This window comes from Oncorhynchus mykiss, chromosome 9 (genome assembly GCF_057628025.1).
Source record: "Oncorhynchus mykiss isolate SJ-2025 chromosome 9, ASM5762802v1, whole genome shotgun sequence".
In the NCBI taxonomy this organism is placed as follows: domain Eukaryota; kingdom Metazoa; phylum Chordata; class Actinopteri; order Salmoniformes; family Salmonidae; genus Oncorhynchus; species Oncorhynchus mykiss.
In genome coordinates this window covers 79532408-79552398 of record NC_143030.1, presented here as the reverse complement: position 1 = coordinate 79552398, position 19991 = coordinate 79532408, and the positions used below count along the sequence as shown (strand labels likewise).

General features: G+C 40.4%; 1 protein-coding gene across 4 annotated transcripts in view; it reads left to right on the top strand.

Moving 5' to 3' along the window:
* The first annotated feature begins 8279 nt into the window (after nt 1-8279).
* The window catches only part of LOC118966122 (regulator of G protein signaling 17), a 105837-nt gene continuing 94125 nt past the window's right edge, over nt 8280-19991 (top strand). Inside the window, exon 1 of one of the 4 annotated variants that reach the window (XM_036989039.2) lies at nt 8280-8480. Coding sequence is in view for 2 of the 4 variants with exons in the window: in XM_036989037.2 (XP_036844932.1) it covers nt 8424-8480 (57 nt within the window). In the remaining 2 variants the exon portion in view is untranslated. The remainder of the gene's footprint in view (nt 8481-19991) is intronic. The other 3 variants (XM_036989037.2, XM_036989038.2, XM_090185773.1) reach the window with 3 other exon arrangements.

Genomic DNA, 19991 nt, shown 5'->3' with positions numbered 1-19991 from the left:
TTATTGGCCAGTCTGAGATATGGATTTTTCTGTGTAACTCTGCCTAGAAGGCCAGCATCCTGCAGTCACCTCTTCACTGTTGACGTTGAGACTGGTGTTTTGAGAGTACTATTTAATGAAGCTGCCAGTTGAGGACTTGTGAGGTGTCTGTTTCTCAAACTGGACACTCTAATGTACTTGTCCTCTTGCTCAGTTGTGCACCGGGGCCTCCCACTCCTCTTTCTATTCTGGTTAGAGCCAGTTTGCTCTGTTCTGTGAAGGGAGTAGTACACAGCATTGTACGAGATCTTTAGTTTCTTGGCAATATCTCGCATGGAATAGCCTTCACTTCTCAGACCAAGAATAGACTGACGAGTTTCATAAGAAAGGTCTTTGTTCCTGGCCATTTTGAACCTGTGATCGAAACCCACAAATGCTGATGCTCCAGATACTCAGCTAGTCTAAAGAAGGCCAATTTTATTGACTTTTTTTTCTGTAGTTTTCTTGAAGATCACTTCGCGACCCCACAACGCTGCAGCGCTGTTGTCGTTCAGCAGCCGATGATGTCAGCCACTGACTCGTCATCCCCACAAATCAACACTCACCGCTGTCATCAAATGGACTCCAGTTCTGACCGAGTTCAATCGTCATGAAACTCAAATACAGTGATGAGTTTCTCTCTCTTGGTTTCACGGAAACTTAGTGAAATATTGATGATCAACCACGATGTGTTTGTGCGGGGAAGTGTTTAGTAATGAGCACGGGTTGGGGAGTGGAGTAACGGTTGGGGAGTGGAGTAACGGTTGGGGAGTGGAGTAACGGTTGGGGAGTGGAGTAACGGGTTGGGGAGTGGAGTAACGGGTTGGGGAGTGGAGTAACGGGTTGGGGAGTGGAGTAAAGGTTGGGGAGTGGAGTAACGGGTTGGGGAGTGGAGTAACGGTTGGGGAGTGGAGTAACGGTTGGGGAGTGGAGTAACGGGTTGGGGAGTGGAGTAACGGGTTGGGGAGTGGAGTAACGGGTTGGGGAGTGGAGTAACGGGTTGGGGAGTGGAGTAACGGGTTGGGGAGTGGAGTAATGGTTGGGGAGTGGAGTAACGGGTTGGGGAGTGGAGTAACGGGTTGGGGAGTGGAGTAACGGTTGGGGAGTGGAGTAACGGTTGGGGAGTGGATTAACGGTTGGGGAGTGGAGTAACGGTTGAGGAGTGGAGTAACGGTTGAGGAGTGGAGTAACGGTTGAGGAGTGGAGTAACGGTTGGGGAGTGGAGTAACGGGTTGGGGAGTGGAGTAACGGTTGGGGAGTGGAGTAACGGGTTGGGGAGTGGAGTGGAGTAACGGTTGGGGAGTGGAGTAACGGTTGGGGAGTGGAGTAACGGGTTGGGGAGTGGAGTAACGGGTTGGGGAGTGGAGTAACGGGTTGGGGAGTGGAGTGACGGTTGGGGAGGGGAGTAAAGGTTGGGGAGTGGAGTAACGGTTGGGGAGTGGAGTAACGGTTGGGGAGTGGAGTAACGGGTTGGGGAGTGGAGTAACGGGTTGGGGAGTGGAGTAACGGTTGGGGAGTGGAGTAACAGGTTGGGGAGTGGAGTAACGGTTGGGGAGTGGAGTAACGGGTTGGGGAGTGGAGTAACGGTTGGGGAGTGGAGTAACGGGTTGGGGAGTGGTGTAACGGGTTGGGGAGCGAAGTAACGGGTTGGGGAGCGAAGTAACGGTTGGGGAGTGGAGTAACGGTTGGGGAGTGGAGTAACGGTTGGGGAGTGGAGTAACGGGTTGGGGAGTGGAGTAACGGTTGGGGAGTGGAGTAACGGGTTGGGGAGTGGAGTAACGGGTTGGGGAGTGGAGTAACGGATGGGGAGTGGAGTAACGGTTGGAGAGTGGAGTAACGGATGGGGAGTGGAGTAACGGTTGGGGAGTGGAGTAACGGATGGGGAGTGGAGTAACCGATGTAACCAAAAAACAACAAGGGTAGTCTGTTACATTACCAGTTAAAATATTGTAATCAGATTACCGATACTTTTAAAGAACTAGATGATTACTATATGATTACTATATGATTAAATATATAGATATAAAAATAACAAACATCCACAGTATGATTGTAAACCCATGCAGTTGTTTGAGAACACGACAGACTGCTTCAGGAAAGAGCGCTTCAACAGTGGAAAAGTTAAGTCAGCTAGCGAGGCATTGTTGTCATTTTATAAGCCGAAATAAGGGAGTACTATCTCTCATATTAGTCGATGTGAGGTTCTCTTTTAAACAATCCCCTTGTCCACAGCTAATAGCTAGCTAGCTAACGTTAGCTAAAGCAAGCTAGCTAGCTACTAATAATTCAACCACAAGTAACATGAAGACGAAAAATGATCTGTACATCTTACTGTAGAAATGATTGTTTACAACAAGTCTAGGTTGGATCTGTTGCTGTTAAAATACAACTAATCATTTGTATTCTAACTGGAATAAACTGATTGAAGCAAGATGTTTTTTGAGGTAAACCCACTCACACAGTTCTGGGTTCATCTACGGCAGGAAGTGGTCTCCTGCCTGACTGAGAAAGCAGTAGATGTTCTGGTCCAGTTTGGAACCACATACCTGTGTGAGTCAGAGTTCTCAACTCTGGCATACTTAAACAACAAGTACAGACACAGACTCAATGCTGAGCATGACCTCGGGTTGCACTGTCAAAAAACTGAGCGTGTGTGTGTGTGTGTGTGTGTGTGTGTGTGTGTGTGTGTGTGTGTGTGTGTGTGTGCGCGTGTGTGTGTGTGTGTGTGTGTGTGTGTGTGTGTGTGTGTGTGTGTGTGTGTGTGTGTGTGTGTGTGTGTGTGTGTGTTTTCAAATTAAATCGTATTCGTATTTGGTATGCAGAGAGAACAGTCTAGTCCATGGGTGGCCCTGATTGGTGTCACCCCCCCCCTAGCAAACACACCTGATTTAAGCTAATTGCATTCTAAACTGAAGATCATGATTAGTTGATTATTGGAGTCAGGTGTGTTAGCTGGGTGCCTGGGGGCCAAAACTGTGACAGCAATCAAGCCCCTGATGACTGGAGTTGCCCAGGCCTGGTCTATGATTAGGATGGCTGGAGTATTTGGACAATTTTAGGGCCTTCCTCTGATGCCACCTGGTATAGAGGTCCTGGATGGCAGGAAGCTTGGCTCCAGTGATGTACTGGGCCATAAGCACTACCCTCCTTGCAGTCGGAGGCTGAGAAGTTGCCATACCAGGCGTTGATGGTGCAGCTGTATAACTTTTTGAGGATCTGAAGGCCCGTGCCAAATCTTTTCATTCTCCCGAGGGGAAAAAGGCATTGCCGTGCTCTCTTCACAACTGTCTTGGTGGGTAACGACCATGATAGTTTGTTGGTGATCAGTGAAAACGCTACTCCTCTAGCACCGAATGACCGATCTGCTCGAAACTTGGTAAATTGTATCTCCCACCCAAAGGCCTCACAACGCCACATTTTCCAGGTTAGCATCTCAAACAGCATACTAACCAATAGAACATTCAAGTGGGCGACACCTGGCGCATACATGCATATAAATCAGTCATGGATAGTGCATTGTAACAAAACTTGATACACATGTTCCAAACACTGTCAAAGACTCAACATTTGCAAGCACGGGGTATGGTAGTAGGTGCCAGGTGCACTAGTTTGGGTCAAGAACTGCAAAATGGCTGGGGGGGGGGGGGGGGGGGGGGTTTCACACTCAACAATTTCCTGTGTGTATCAAGAATGGTCAATGGACATCCAGCCAACTTTTTGTGGGAAGCATTGGAGTCAACATGGACCAGGTTCCCTGTGGAACACTTTCCACACCTTGTAGAGCCCATGCCCCAATGAATTGAGACTGTTCTGAAAAAAGTGTGTGTTGGGGGGGGGGGGGTGATGCAACTCAATATTAGGAAGGTGTTCTTAATGTTTGGTATATTCAGGGTGTTCTTAATGTTTTGTATACTCAGGTGTTCTTAATGTTTGGTATACTCGGGGTGTTCTTAATGTTTGGTATACTCGGGGTGTTCTTAATGTTTGGTATACTCAGGGTGTTCTTAATGTTTGGTATACTCAGGGTGTTCTTAATGTTTGGTATACTCGGGGTATTTCTACCTGACACCTACAGTTGAAGTCAGAAGTTGTAAAAGATGTAAAATTGTGCGACTAAGATGTCCTCAGCAAACACATAAAAATAAAACAGATTTCTTAATTATTTTACAATTATATACGTTCTGACAAATTTAAGGAAGTGGTAGTCGCTATGTTGTCTCAAGATGTACAAACCACAGTAACTGCCAGGGTGCGATATCCAAACATACAGTGGGAGTTGGAAGTTTACATACACTTAGGTTGAAGTCGTTAAATCTCATTTTTCAACCACTCCACACATTTCTTGTGAACAAACTATAGTTTTGGCAAGTTGGTTAGGACATCTACTTTGTGCATGACACAAGTAATTTTTCCAACAATTGTTAATTAACAGACAGATTATTTAACTTATAATTCACTGTATCACAATTCCAGCGGGTCAGAGGTTTACATACACTACGTTTACTGTGCCTTAAACAGCTTGGAAAATTCCGGAAAATTATGTCGTGGCTTTAGAAGCTTCTGATAGGCTAATTAACATAATTTGAGTCAATTGGAGGTGTACCTGTGGATGTATTTCAAGGCCCACCTTCAAACTCACTGCCTATTTGCTTGACATCATGGGAAAATCAAAAGAAATCAGCCAAGACCCCAGAAAAAAAATTGTAGACCTCCACAAGTCTGGTTCATCCTTGGAAGCAATATCCAAACGCCTGAAGGTACCACGTTCATCTGTACAAACAATAGTACTCAAGTATAAACACCATGGGACCACGCAGCAGTCACACCGCTCAGGTAGGAGACACGTTCTGTCTCCTAGAGATGAACGTACTTTGGTGCAAAAAGTGCAAATCAATCCCAGAACAACAGCAAAGGACCTTGTGAAGATGCTGGAGGAAACTGGTACAAAAGTATCTATATCCACAGTAAAACGAGTCCTATATCAACATAACCTGAAAGGCCGCTCAGCAAGGAAGAAGACACTGCTCCAAAACCAGCCCACCAGCACATGGGGACATAGATCGTACTCTTTGGAGAAATGTCCTCTGGCCTGATGAAACAAAAATAGAACTGTTTAGCCATAATGACCATCGTCATGTTTGGAGGAAAAAGGGAGAGGTTTGTAAGCCGAAGAACACCATCCCTAACTGTGAAGTACGGTGGTGCCAGCATCATGTTGTGGGGGTGCATTGCTGCAGAAGGGACTGGTGCACTTCACAAAATAGATGGCATCATGAGAAAATAAAATGATGTGGATATATTGAAGCAACATCTCAGGACATCAGTCAGGAAGTTACATACGCACCTGTATATAACCCATCTATAATTTAGCCCAAACAACTACCTCTTTCCCTACTGTATTTATTTATTTTGCTCCTTTGCACCCCATTTATTTATATCTCTACTTTGCACATTCTTCCACTGCAAATGAACCATTCCAGTGATTTACTTGCTATATTGTATTTACTTCGCCACTATGGCCTTTTTTTTGCCTTTACCTCCCTTATCTCACCTCACTTGTTCACATCGTATATAGACTTATTTTTCTACTGTATTGACTGTATGTTTGACTGTATGTTTGTTTTACTCCATTTGTAACTCTGTGTTGTTGTATGTGTCGAACTGCTATGCTTTATCTTGGCCAGGTCGCAATTGTAAATGAGAACTGGTTCTCAACTTGCCTACCTGGTTAAATAAAGGTGAAATAAATACAAATGGGTCTTCTAAATTGTCAATGACCCCAAGCATACTTCCAAAGTTGTGGTAAAATGGCTTAAGGACAACAAAGTCAAGGTATTGGAGTGGCCATCACAAAGCCCTGACCTAAATCCCATAGACAATTTGTGGGCAGAACTGAAAAAGTGTGTGCGAGCAAGGAGGCCTACAAACCTGACTCAGTTACACCAGCTCTGTCAGGAGGAATGGGCCAAAATTCACTCAAAGTATTGTGGGAAGCTTGTGGAAGGCTACCCGAAATGTTGAACCCAAGTTGAACAATTTAAAGGCAATGCTACTAAATGCTAATTGAGTGTATGTAAACTTCTTCCCAGAATGTGATGAAAGAAATACAAGTTGAAATAAATCATTCTCTCTACTATTATCTTGACATGTCACATTCTTAAAATAAAGTGGTGATCCTAACTGACCTAAAGACAGGGAATTTTTACTAGGATTAAATGTCAGAAATTGTGAAAAACTGACTTTAAATGTATTTTGCTGAGGTGTATGTAAACTTCCGACCTCAACTGTAACTGACACAGTGACACATTGGCCGGTGTGTGTGTGTGTGTGTGTGTGTGTGTGTGTGTGTGTGTGTGTGTGTGTGTGTGTGTGTGTGTGTGTGTGTGTGTCTCTGTTTGGTTATCTCTGATGGTTACAGACGTTATCTCAAATGCCGGGGAAGCAGAAAATCAACACGAAAGTCATATGACATTGATCTCCGGGAGGACGGCCGTTGGAGTGGAGTACACGAGGTGATGGAGGGCTCTGATTGGATCACACCACGTATGTGTGTGTGTGTGTGTGTGTGTGTGTGTGTGTGTGTGTGTGTGTGTGTGTGTGTGTGAATGTCGGTGGTTGTGTGTGATTGGGACAGAATACAGCTCAATCGGAAGTGTTGTTGTGGATGACAGCTAGACTGTTTGCTCTGGATGCAGAACCAGATGTCTTTACACAGCCATCCCTTACTTGAAATTAAAGACAAATATGTGTGTGTGTGTGTGTGTGTGTGTGTGTGTGTGTGTGTGTGTGTGTGTGTGTGTGTGTGTGTGTGTGTGTGTGTGTCAGTGTGTTTTGTTTGCATTTGCATGCACGGCTTTGTCAGTACATATCGACTGTTAAAATAGTGTACTTGTGACAGGACACAATATTGATTGTTGATAAGGAAGCAACGAGATACATATTTATTTTTCCCCACACCATTCAATGGAATTTTAGATTAGTTTAGGCCAGATAAATCGCAACACGTGTTATCTCAACACGTTCCAATCCTTTTCAACACCACAAAAAAAAATAGGCCCACAGCCTACAAGACAGGACATTGACATAAAGATTCTGGAATGAGGCTGTCACTTTGACTCCTGCATGGATTTATCAAAAGATGCCCATGTAGGGAGTGGTATTGGGTTGCGTCAGGAATGAGGAAGAAAATGGTTAGCTGACGCTTCCCATCTCAGAGAGTTTTACTGACACCGTGTGGCAAACGGCAGATCTCACGATATATAAAAAACACATAACAGAAGAATAAAGTGTATTTTCGTTTCGAATATCCGGCAACTATTGAACATCATTCAATGCGCCAATTGATAATACATAATAGAATAGTAAATTTGTCCATAGGCCTAGTGTTTAGACTACACAGTCTGGAAATGGTCAAGAAATAAAAAATACAATAAAATAAAACAACAACAAAAAATTACTCGTTCTAATTAAATGTTATTGCTATGCAATTGTTCTGCAACAAACGAGACCATATAGATTCTAGGCATAAAAAGATAGGCCCTAGAGACGCTTTGAGGCGCCAGGGGGTCCGTGTCTTCATATTGGGCTATTGTTGGTGTCTGGCGCCGCTTGCTGGACAGAACCACGGCAGAAACACATGGCAGATATGAACCATCACGTTGCCGTAGACAGCTCGGCACAGCATACACGGTGTGTTCCTTAAGTCATTTAACGTTTATCCGCAGGGATTCGCTGGAACTAGCCTACCACGATAGTTCGTATGGAAGAGGAGGTGACATTTATTAAGTATGTGAGGTAACTTGTTGTCAAAGTGTGTGAGTGTGAAACGACAGTTTCTTTGAATTAATTAGTGACATTTTTATTTTCTTTTTATCAATGTGGTTGATTGGGCTTATTGGGAATAAATAATCAGATCATTAAAAAACATCACTGTTGTAGTCTAGGCTATGTGGGGCTTTCTTGGGTTTACCTTATGTAAAGAAAAAATAATGACTATAATTATGATGATGATTATTATTATTATGTCATTAAAATGTCGTTGTTGTTGCAATTTCAGTTTATTTACTTGATGATGATGAATATGGGGAGGAAAACGAGGATGATTACGTTGACGAGTATCTACTTAAACAATATGTTAGTTTGATCTAATTAATTATGAGTTATTACGGCACATAAAATAGTTTTAGTTAGTTTTATAAGAAATGCCAGCTATTAGTGAGGAAGTCACTCTCCTTGGTAAACAGCCCGCTCTGTCTGCCTGTGTTGAACCGTCCGGCTCCACGCATGCGCAGTGCCACTCCGTCCGCCTCGGTAAGGGTGTAGATCCTAGCTCGCGCTGGAACACGGGAACAGCGAATAGATACAGTATTCTTACATATAAAAAAAAAAAACATAAAAAGAAACGGATGTGCCTCCGAAAACGAAACGGATACCGTCCTCCTGACAATTTTAATGCAACAATTGTAAGTATTATTTAATAATTGTCATGTATTTGTAAAAAGGGTTTTTAGTTTGCCAGTCAATGGTGGGTTTTTCCGGCTTATCCCGTTTTGAAAAAAAGGTCCGTGATTCCTAGGCTACTGCTGAAGAGAACGGGTTGTCTTGAAGAAACGAACCCCTCTAGTGTTTTCCCCAAAACCTGTAAAACAACATTTTAGTATTTGGAATCATGTTTTTGACAACGCTCCAATGTCATTATGCTGAGAATACAGCTTTCATGGAAACAAGAGTAACGATATGTCTTTCGATACAATAACCACTGTGTTTCTCATTCCAAACTGACTGAGGAAGAGAGGTTAGGTAGGGAACTACTGCTTCTGCCGCTTCATTTTGTCGCTTCTTTTTTTACACTGCTTCATTTCTATTAGTGGAATGTCTGCTCTGTTATGGGTCCCTCGATTAGTAGGGAACAATATGGAGATGTCAATCTGTTCCATTTTGGTCGGATTCCTCTCTCTCTCTCTCTCTCTCTCTCTCTCTCTGTGTCTCTCTCTCTCTCTCTCTGTGTCTCTCTACTCTCTCTCTGTCTCTCTCTCTCTCCCTCTCTCTCTCTGTCTCTCTACTCTCTCTCCCTCTCTCTCTCTCTCTCTCTCTCTCTCTCTCTGTGTCTCTCTCTCTCTCTCTCTGTGTCTCTCGCTCTCTCTCTCTGTGTCTCTCTCTCTCTCTCTCTCTCTCTCTCTCTCTCTCTCTCTCTCTCTCTCTCTCTCTCTCTCTCTCTCTCTCTCTCTCTCTCTCTGTGTCTCTCTTTCTGTCTCTCTCTCTCTCTCTCTCTCTCTGTGTCTCTCTACTCTCTCTCTGTCTCTCTCTCTCTGTCTCTCTACTCTCTCTCCCTCTCTCTCTCTCTCTCTCTCTCTCTCTCTCTCTCTCTCTCTCTGTGTCTCTCTCTCTCTCTCTCTGTGTCTCTCTACTCTCTCTCTGTCTCTCTCTCTCTGTCTCTCTACTCTCTCTCTCTCTCTCTCTCTCTCTCTCTCTCTCTCTCTCTCTCTCTCTCTCTCTCTCTCTCTCTCTCTCTCTCTCTCTCTCTCTCTCTCTCGGCACTAATGATATGATGTATTTGTCATCATTATGACTAGCGTAAGCATGTTCACTGTTAGCCTGCTAACTGTGATATTGAAAGCAGATTCATTTGATCAGCCAAGTTAGATGTTTCCTCTGCGCAATCACTACAGGAGCGGAAGACCGAATGCGACCGGCAGGCTATATTGCAAACGGTCTCGTCAGATGTCTCTTTTTTTGTTGCTCGTTGCATGACATCCGTCAGTTATCCTTCATGCAATAGAAGGCTATGAGAGGGTTTGGTGATTTTTCTCATATCATATCGTGATGCTCTACTCAGCCTAGCCACACAAGTCATTATATAGGCTACAGATCTTTGCAAGTATGGGTTACGGTTAACGAATTATGTGCGTTTTGAACGAATACTCGTTTTAGTGTTTTGACATGTAGTCTACCTATAGTGGGAGGAAGGCAACAGCCTACATGCTGGCTATTTTCTCTCGTCGGATCATCGAGGAAGTGCAAAAATAAAATATATATATTTTTAAACGATGCCCTTTTGGAAGTAGGTTTTGTCAGAGATTCCATTGATTAGGCCTAGATATCATATATATGTGTTACAGTTAACACTAGACATCATCATCATTAACCCATCTTTAATATTGATCGTTTTAGTGTGTAAAAGCGCGTTCGTGTAGTAAAAAGCGCGTTCCCGATTCACGCGCGACACGTTCGAGTGAATGAATTTCGCGCGTCCCCAAAATAGGCGCGTGAAACCGAGCGCTTTAAAAAAACACAAAAAAAACAACCGTGTTCGCGCGAGCCAAACTCCTTAACTCTTGATTCCGGATATGAGGGGGGGGGGTAGGAGGCAAAACTTCCAAAACTTCAGGTTGAGAACACAGCTGAGACCAAACATATTTAGTTTCCACAACAAAAGTCAAGAGTAAAACGTTTTTTTTTCTTTCTGTTATCTGACGTGTCATGGAGATGACTCTCTTGTAGGTTAGAGACATGAGCAACATGGAGAGGTGCTGAAGACAGGCTATTCACCCTGTTGAAACACATCAACATGATAGGGAAATTGAGGAGCCCAAACAGACATTAAAGTGAGTTTGCGTTCAATCGGGTTTTCAGTACATTCTATCTTAAACCATCCCTTTAAATACAGTGTACCTTTAATTAGAATTTTGTCAACAGACACACTAGAGTACGTGGAGAGAACGGGTTCAGAATATAGGGATCAATGAAAAAAAGCCATCTATGCATTTTCTTCTCAGTTTCAGCACCAAATAGTAGATTTAAAAATACTCTGATTTTGTACATTATTTAGGCACATTTTAGGGTTAGCAAGGTATGTGTGAATCATTAAAAAAACAGGTTTGGAGAGCCTGTACGCACTAAATATATTGATGAATCAAAAATACTGTCGTTTGATTCATCCTGAAAGTTGCCATACTCAGTTGTTCAATCTATGAAATATTGGAAGGTGAGAAAAGTGTACAATAGGGGTTGAACAGTAGTCCTATAAATCTACCAATCCTCATGAATCATGGGACTGTAATGACAACGGTCCAGTCGTTGTGCACCGTGCGCCAGGCTCCAGGTTTAAACTGAAAAGTGTGGTCAGAGTTCCATGAAGACTAATAAAGGCTACATGTCCTAAATTATTGCACAACATTAGCCTAATATAATCTACTAATTCTAGCAACCCTCAAGAACAACTACAATGGACGTGACAGAGGAAAGAATGGTCAACAGAATGGAGTGCAAGATGTAGACTAGAAACTGAAGGAAACTAACACAGTTATAAATGTAAGGAAACACTAACGTGACAGTTATAAATGTGAGGAAACACTAAAGTGACAGTTATAAATGTGAGGAAACTAACACTAAAGTGACAGTTATAAATGTGAGGAAACACTAATAGTGACAGTTATAAATGTGAGGAAACTAACACTAAAGTGACAGTTATAAATGTGAGGAAACTAAAGTGACAGTTATAAATGTGAGGAAACTAACACTAAAGTGACAGTTATAAATGTGAGGAAACTAACACTAAAGTGACAGTTATGAATCTGAGGAAACTAACAGTAAAGTGACAGTTATAAATGTGAGGAAACTAACACTAAAGTGAGAGTTATAAATGTTAGGAAACAACACTAAAGTGACAGTTATAAATGTGAGGAAACTAACACTAAAGTGACAGTTATGAATCTGAGGAAACTAACAGTAAAGTGACAGTTATAAATGTGAGGAAACTAACACTAAAGTGACAATTATAAATGTGAGGAAACTAACACTAAAGTGACAGTTATAAATGTGAGGAAATACTAAAGTGACAGTTATAAATGTGAGGAAACTAACACTAAAGTGACAGTTATAAATGTAAGGAAACTAAAGTGACAGTTATAAATGTAAGGAAGCTAACACTAAAGTGACAGTTATAAATGTGAGGAAACTAACACTAAAGTGACAGTTATAAATGTGAGGAAACTAACACTAAAGTGACAGTTATAAATGTGAGGAAACTAACACTAAAGTGACAGTTATAAATGTAAGGAAACTAAACCTTAAGTGACAGTTATAAATGTGAGGAAACTAACATTAAAGTGACAGTTATAAATGTGAGGAAACTAACACTCAAGTGACAGTTATAAATGTAAAGAAGCACTAAAGTGACAGTTATAACTGTGTTGAAACACTAAAGTGACAGTTATAAATGTGAGGAAACTAACACTAAAGTGACAGTTATAACTGTGTTGAAACACTAAAGTGACAGTTATAAATGTGAGGAAACTAACACTAAAGTGACAGTTATAAATGTAAGGAAACACTATTGTGACAGTTATAAATGTAAGGAAACACTAAAGTGACAGTTATAAATGTGAGGAAACTAACACTAAAGTGACAGTTATAAATGTGAGGAAACTAACACTAAAGTGACAGTTATAAATGTGAGGAAGCTAAAGTGACAGTTATAAATGTGAGGAAACTAACACTAAAGTGACAGTTATAAATGTAAGGAAACTAACACTAAAGTGACAGTTATAAATGTAAGGAAACTAAAGTGACAGTTATAAATGTGAGGAAACACTAAAGTGACAGTTATTAATGTGAGGAAACTAACACTGAAGTGACAGTTATAAATGTAAGGAAACTAAAGTGACAGTTATAAATGTGAGGAAACTAAAGTGACAGTTATAAATGTGAGGAAACTAACACTAAAGTGACAGTTATAAATGTAAGGAAACTAAAGTGACAGTTATAAATGTGAGGAAACTAAAGTGACAGTTATAAATGTAAGGAAACACTAAAGTGACAGTTATAAATGTAAGGAAACACTAAAGTGACAGTTATAAATGTAAGGAAACACTAAAGTGACAGTTATAAATGTGAGGAAACACTAAAGTGACAGTTATAAATGTAAGGAAACTAAAGTGACAGTTATAAATGTAAGGAAACTAACACTAAAGTGACAGTTATAAATGTGAGGAAACTAACACTAAAGTGACAGTTATGAATGTGAGGAAACTAACATTAAAGTGATAGTTATAAATGTGAGGAAACTAACACTCAAGTGACAGTTATAAATGTAAAGAAGCACTAAAGTGACAGTTATAACTGTGTTGAAACACTAAAGTGACAGTTATAAATGTGAGGAAACTAACACTAAAGTGACAGTTATAACTGTGTTGAAACACTAAAGTGACAGTTATAAATGTGAGGAAACTAACACTAAAGTGACAGTTATAAATGTGAGTAAACTAACACTAAAGTGACAGTTATAAATGTGAGGAAACTAACACTAAAGTGACAGTTATAAATGTGAGGAAACTAACACTAAAGTGACAGTTATAAATGTGAGGAAACTAACACTAAAGTGACAGTTATAAATGTGAGGAAACTAACACTAAAGTGACAGTTATAAATGTAAGGAAACTAACACTAAAGTGACAGTTATAAATGTGAGGAAACTAACACTAAAGTGACAGTTATAAATGTAAGGAAACACTAAAGTGACAGTTATGAATGTGAGGAAACACTAAAGTGACAGTTATAAATGTGAGGAAACACTAAAGTGACAGTTATAAATGTAAGGAAACACTAAATTGACAGTTATACATTTGAGGAAACTAACACTAATGTGACAGTTATAAATGTAAGGAAACACTAAAGTGACAGTTATAAATGTGAGGAAACTAACACTAAAGTGACAGTTATAAATGTGAGGAAACTAACACTAAAGTGACAGTTATAAATGTGAGGAAGCTAAAGTGACAGTTATAAATGTGAGGAAACTAACACTAAAGTGACAGTTATTAATGTGAGGAAACTAACACTGAAGTGACAGTTATAAATGTAAGGAAACTAAAGTGACAGTTATAAATGTGAGGAAACTAAAGTGACAGTTATAAATGTGAGGAAACTAACACTAAAGTGACAGTTATAAATGTAAGGAAACTAAAGTGACAGTTATAAATGTGAGGAAACTAAAGTGACAGTTATAAATGTAAGGAAACACTAAAGTGACAGTTATAAATGTAAGGAAACACTAAAGTGACAGTTATAAATGTGAGGAAACACTAAAGTGACAGTTATAAATGTAAGGAAACTAAAGTGACAGTTATAAATGTAAGGAAACACTAAAGTGACAGTTATAAATGTAAGGAAACACTAAAGTGACAGTTATGAATGTGAGGAAACACTAAAGTGACAGTTATAAATGTAAGGAAATACTAAATTGACAGTTATAAATTTGAGGAAACTAACACTAAAGTGACAGTTATAAATGTGAGGAAACTAACACTAAAGTGACAGTTATAAATGTGAGGAAGCTAAAGTGACAGTTATAAATCTGAGGAAACTAACACTAAAGTGACAGTTATAAATGTAAGGAAACACTAAAGTGACAGTTATAAATGTGAGGAAACTAACACTAAAGTGACAGTTATAATGTGAGGAAACTAACACTAAAGTGACAGTTATAAATGTGAGGAAACTAACACTAAAGTGACAGTTATAAATGTAAGGAAACTAACACTAAAGTGACAGTTATAAATGTGTGGAAACTAACACTAAAATGACAGTTATAAGCGTAAGGAAACTAACACTAAAGTGACAGTTATAAATGTAAGGAAACACTAAAGTGACAGTTATAAATGTGAGGAAACTAAAGTGACAGTTATAAATGTGAGGAAACTAACACTAAAGTGACAGTTATAAATGTAAGGAAACACTAAAGTGACAGTTATAAATGTAAGGAAACACTAAAGTGACAGTTATAAATGTGAGGAAACTAAAGTGACAGTTATAAATGTGAGGAAACTAAAGTGACAGTTATAAATGTGAGGAAACTAACACTAAAGTGACAGTTATAAATGTAAGGAAACTAAAGTGACAGTTATAAATGTGAGGAAACTAAAGTGACAGTTATAAATGTGAGGAAACTAACACTAAAGTGACAGTCATAAATGTAAGGAAACACTAAAGTGACAGTTATAAATGTAAGGAAACTAAAGTGACAGTTATAAATGTGAGGAAACTAAAGTGACAGTTATAAATGTGAGGAAACTAACACTAAAGTGACAGTCATAAATGTAAGGAAACACTAAAGTGACAGTTATAAATGTGAGGAAACTAAAGTGACAGTTATAAATGTAAGGAAACACTAAAGTGACAGTTATAAATGTAAGGAAACACTAAAGTGACAGTTATAAATGTGAGGAAACTAACACTAAAGCGACAGTTACAAATGTACAGTATGTGTGTATTATTGACGGTGGTTCTTATAGTGGCAATTTTAAAATATAATATCCTGGGTCTCCAAATTTCCTCTATGCAAATTATGTGGGTTTACAATTATAATTCTGAATTATGGCACAGCTATTCGTATCTTATTTCATTGTGGGAAAAGGGGGTGCTGTAATATACATGTCATGTTGATATGATTTTCAGTCTGTTTCCATATAACTGGTTTCCAGGGATCACAAGGAAAAATCATCTAAAAAGAATATCTACGTGTATTTACAATCCCCTTCTACAAACTGATTACTCATTTACCTAGCTTTTAATCCATTTATAAATTCAGTGCATGGAGATTATATCGGAAAAAGGAAAGTGTATCCTTTCTCCACTTGGAACCGGCTGGTTATTTATGTTTTTATTTATTTATTTTACCTTTATTTTAACAAGGTAGGCCAGTTGAGAACAAGTTCACAATTACAACTGTGACCTGGCCAAGATAAAGCAAAGCAGTGTGACACAAACAACAACACAGAGTTACACATGGAATAAACAAGCGTACAGTGAATAACACAGTAGAAAAAAAAGAAAGTCTATAAACAGTATGTGCAAATAGCATGAGGAGGTAAGGTAATAAATAGGCCATGGTAGCAAAGTAATTACAATTTAGCAGATTAACACTGGAGTGATAAATGAGCAGATGATGATGATCAGATGATGATGAGCAGATGAAGGTGTGTTAAGTAGTGATACTGGTGTGCAAAAGAGCAGAAAAGTAAATAACAACAATATGGGGATGAGGTAGGTAGATTGGGTGGGCTATTTACAGATGGACTATGTACAGCTGCAGCGATTGGTTAGCTGCTCAGATAGCTGATGTTTAAAGTTAGAGAGGGAGATATACAGTGCCTTGCGAAAGTATTCGGCCCCCTTGAACTTTGCGACCTTTTGCCACATTTCAGGCTTCAAACATAAAGATATAACACTGTATTTTTTTGTGAAGAATCAACAACAAGTGGGACACAATCATGAAGTGGAACAACATTTATTGGATATTTCAAACTTTTTTAACAAAGCAAAAACTGAAAAATTGGGCGTGCAAAATTATTCAGCCCCCTGAAGTTAATACTTTGTAGCGATTACAGCTGTAAGTCGCTTGGGGTATGTCTCTATCAGTTTTGCACATCGAGAGACTGACATTTTTTCCCATTCCTCCTTGCAAAACAGCTCGAGCTCAGTGAGGTTGGATGGAGAGCATTTGTGAACAGCAGTTTTCAGTTCTTTCCACAGATTCTCGATTGGATTTAGGTCTGGACTTTGACTTGGCCATTCTAACACCTGGATATGTTTATTTTTGAACCATTCCATTGTAGATTTTGCTTTATGTTTTGGATCATTGTCTTGTTGGAAGACAAATCTCCGTCCCAGTCTCAGGTCTTTTGCAGACTCCATCAGGTTTTCTTCCAGAATGGTCCTGTATTTGGCTCCATCCATCTTCCCATCAATTTTAACCATCTTCCCTGTCCCTGCTGAAGAAAAGCAGGCCCAAACCATGATGCTGCCACCACCATGTTTGACAGTGGGTATGGTGTGTTCAGGGTGATGAGCTGTGTTGCTTTTACGCCAAACATAACGTTTTGCACTGTTGCCAAAAAGTTACATTTTGGTTTCATCTGACCAGAGCACCTTCTTCCACATGTTTGGTGTGTCTCCCAGGTGGCTTGTGGCAAACTTTAAACGACACTTTTTATGGATATCTTTAAGAAATGGCTTTCTTCTTGCCACTCATCCATAAAGGCCAGATTTATGCAAAAAAAACACTGATTGTTGTCCTATGGACAGAGTCTCCCACCTCAGCTGTAGAGCTCTGCAGTTCATCCAGAGTGATCATGGGCCTCTTGGCTGCATCTCTGATCAGTCTTCTCCTTGTATGAGCTGAAAGTTTAGAGGGACGGCCAGGTCTTGGTAGATTTGCAGTGGTCTGATACTCCTTCCATTTCAATATTATCGCTTGCACAGTGCTCCTTGGGATGTTTAAAGCTTGGGAAATATTTTTGTATCCAAATCCGGCTTTAAACTTCTTCACAACAGTATCTCGGACCTGCCTGGTGTATTCCTTGTTCTTCATGATGCTCTCTGCGCTTTTAACGGACCTCTGAGACTATCACAGTGCAGATGCATTTATACGGAGACTTGATTACACACAGGTGGATTGTATTTATCATCATTAGTCATTTAGGTCAACATTGGATCATTCAGAGATACTCACTGAACTTCTGGAGAGAGTTTGCTGCACTGAAAGTAAAGGGGCTGAATAATTTTGCACGCCCAATTTTTCAGTTTTTGATTTGTTAAAAAAGTTTTAAATATCCAATAAATGTCGTTCCACTTCATGATTGTGTCCCACTTGTTGTTGATTCTTCACAAAAAAATACAGTTTTATATCTTTATGTTTGAAGCCTGAAATGTGGCAAAAGGTCGCAAAGTTCAAGGGGGCCGAATACTTTCGCAAGGCACTGTAAGTCTCCAGCTTCAGTGATTTTTGCAGTCACTGGCAGCAGAGAACTGGAAGGAAAGGCGGCAAAGGAGGTCTTGGCCAAAGGAAGTGTTGGCTTTGGGGATGACCAGTGAGATATACCTGCTGGAGCGCGTGCTACGGATGGGTGTTGTTATCATGACCAGTGAGCTGAGATAAGGCGGAGCTTTACCTAGCATAGACTTATAGATGACCTGGAGCCAGTGGGTCTGGCGACGAATATGTAGCGATGGCCAGCCAACTATTCACGGTTCCACTTATTCACGGTTTCTTCGCCCGTAAAAGTGGTGGGAATTAAGTAAAGGTCAGAATATGGTGTAACTGTAGACACACCTTAATTTATTTGATCTCCACCCTAAACAAATAGCGGGCGAATAGCGGTCAGAATACGCACAGAGAGAGAGAGAAGTTCATAAAAACGAAAATCTTCCAGACTGTTTTGGCTGGGAAGCATGTGAATACCTTTAATCAACTTCCTCTTCACCAGTGCCCTAGGGAGCTGTTGTTGTTGGGGATTGACTGGGATTCGAACCAGCGACCTTTCGGTTACTGGCCTAATGCTAGCTGCCGATGTTATTAGTACTGTGTAACCCAAGACAGAAACAGAGTTATGGTAATTATTTATGCTACAGTTGTCACGGCCGTTTGAAAGAACTGGACCAAGGTGCAGTGTGGTGAGCGTACATATTCCCTTTTATTTATATGACGCCCGACAAAAAACAATAAACAATCCAAAAAAAACAACCGTGAAGCTTAAAGGCTATAGTGCCAACAAACAAAGACAACTACCCACAAAGACAGCTGGGAAAAAGGGCTGCCTAAGTATGGTTCCCAATCAGAGACAACAATAGACAGCTGTCCCTGATTGAGAACCACACCCGGCCAAAACAAAGAAATACAAAACATAGAAAAATGAACGTAGAATGCCCACCCAAATCAAACCCTGACCAAACCAAAATAGAGACATAAACAGCTCTCTAAGGTCAGGGCGTGACAACAGTGTTGTTATTGCTATACTTATTACTGGGTACTGGGAGAAACAGGGCATCAGTGTAACCCCAGAGAGAAACAGGGCATCAGTGTAACCCCAGAGAGAAACGGGGCATCAGTGTAACCCCAGAGAGAAACGGGGCATCAGTGTAACCCCAGAGAGAAACAAGGCATCCGTGTAACCTGCCATTCTATTCCTCTGTTCTGTCTTTATCTGTCTGCCACTCTATTCCTCTGTTCTGTCTTTATCTGTCTGCCATTCTATTCCTCTGTTTTGTCTTTGTCTGTCTGCCACTAATTTCCTCTTTTTTGGTTTGCCCCTTTCACTCCCTCTCTCCGCCCTCTCTCTGCGGTTCTTTGGTTTCTTAAAGGGGAAGAGGTGACCTAGAGAAACGTATGAGCTGTAATACACATACAGTACACAAACATGCAGTTTTATTTTCTGGTCATTTCGGGACTGTTTGGGGGGTAAAAATGTTTGACAATTAAAAATCCTATTTTCCTTAACCCTTAACCTTAACCCCAAATCCCTAAACCTAACCCTTAACCTTAATCCCAAATCCCTAAACCTAACCCTTAACCCCAAATCCCTAAACCTAACCCTTAACCTTAACCCCAAATCCCTAAACCTAACCCTTAACCTTAACCCCAAATCCCTAAACCTAACCCTCAACCTTAACCCCAAATCCCTAAACCTAAACCTAACCCTCAACCTTAACCCCAAATCCCTAAACCTAACCCTTAACCCCAAATCCCTAACCCTTAACCTTAACCCCAAATCCCTAAACCTAACCCTTAACCTCAAATCCCTAAACCCAACCCTTAACCCCAAATCCCTAAACCTAACCCTTAATCCCAAATTCCTAAACCTAACCCTTAACCCCAAATCCCTAAACCTAACCCTTAACCCCAAATCCCTAAACCTAACCCTTAACCCTTAACCCCAAATCCCTAAACCTAACCCTTAATCCCAAATCCCTAAACCTAACCCTTATCCCCAAATCCCTAAACCTAACCCTTAATCCCAAATCCCTAAACCTAACCCTTAACCCTTAACCCCAAATCCCTAAACCTAACCCTTAACCCCAAATCCCTAAACCTAACCCTTAACCCCAAATCCCTAAACCTAAACCTAACCCTTAACCCCAAATCCCTAAACCTAACCCTTAACCCCAAATCCCTAAACCTAACCCTTAACCCCAAATCC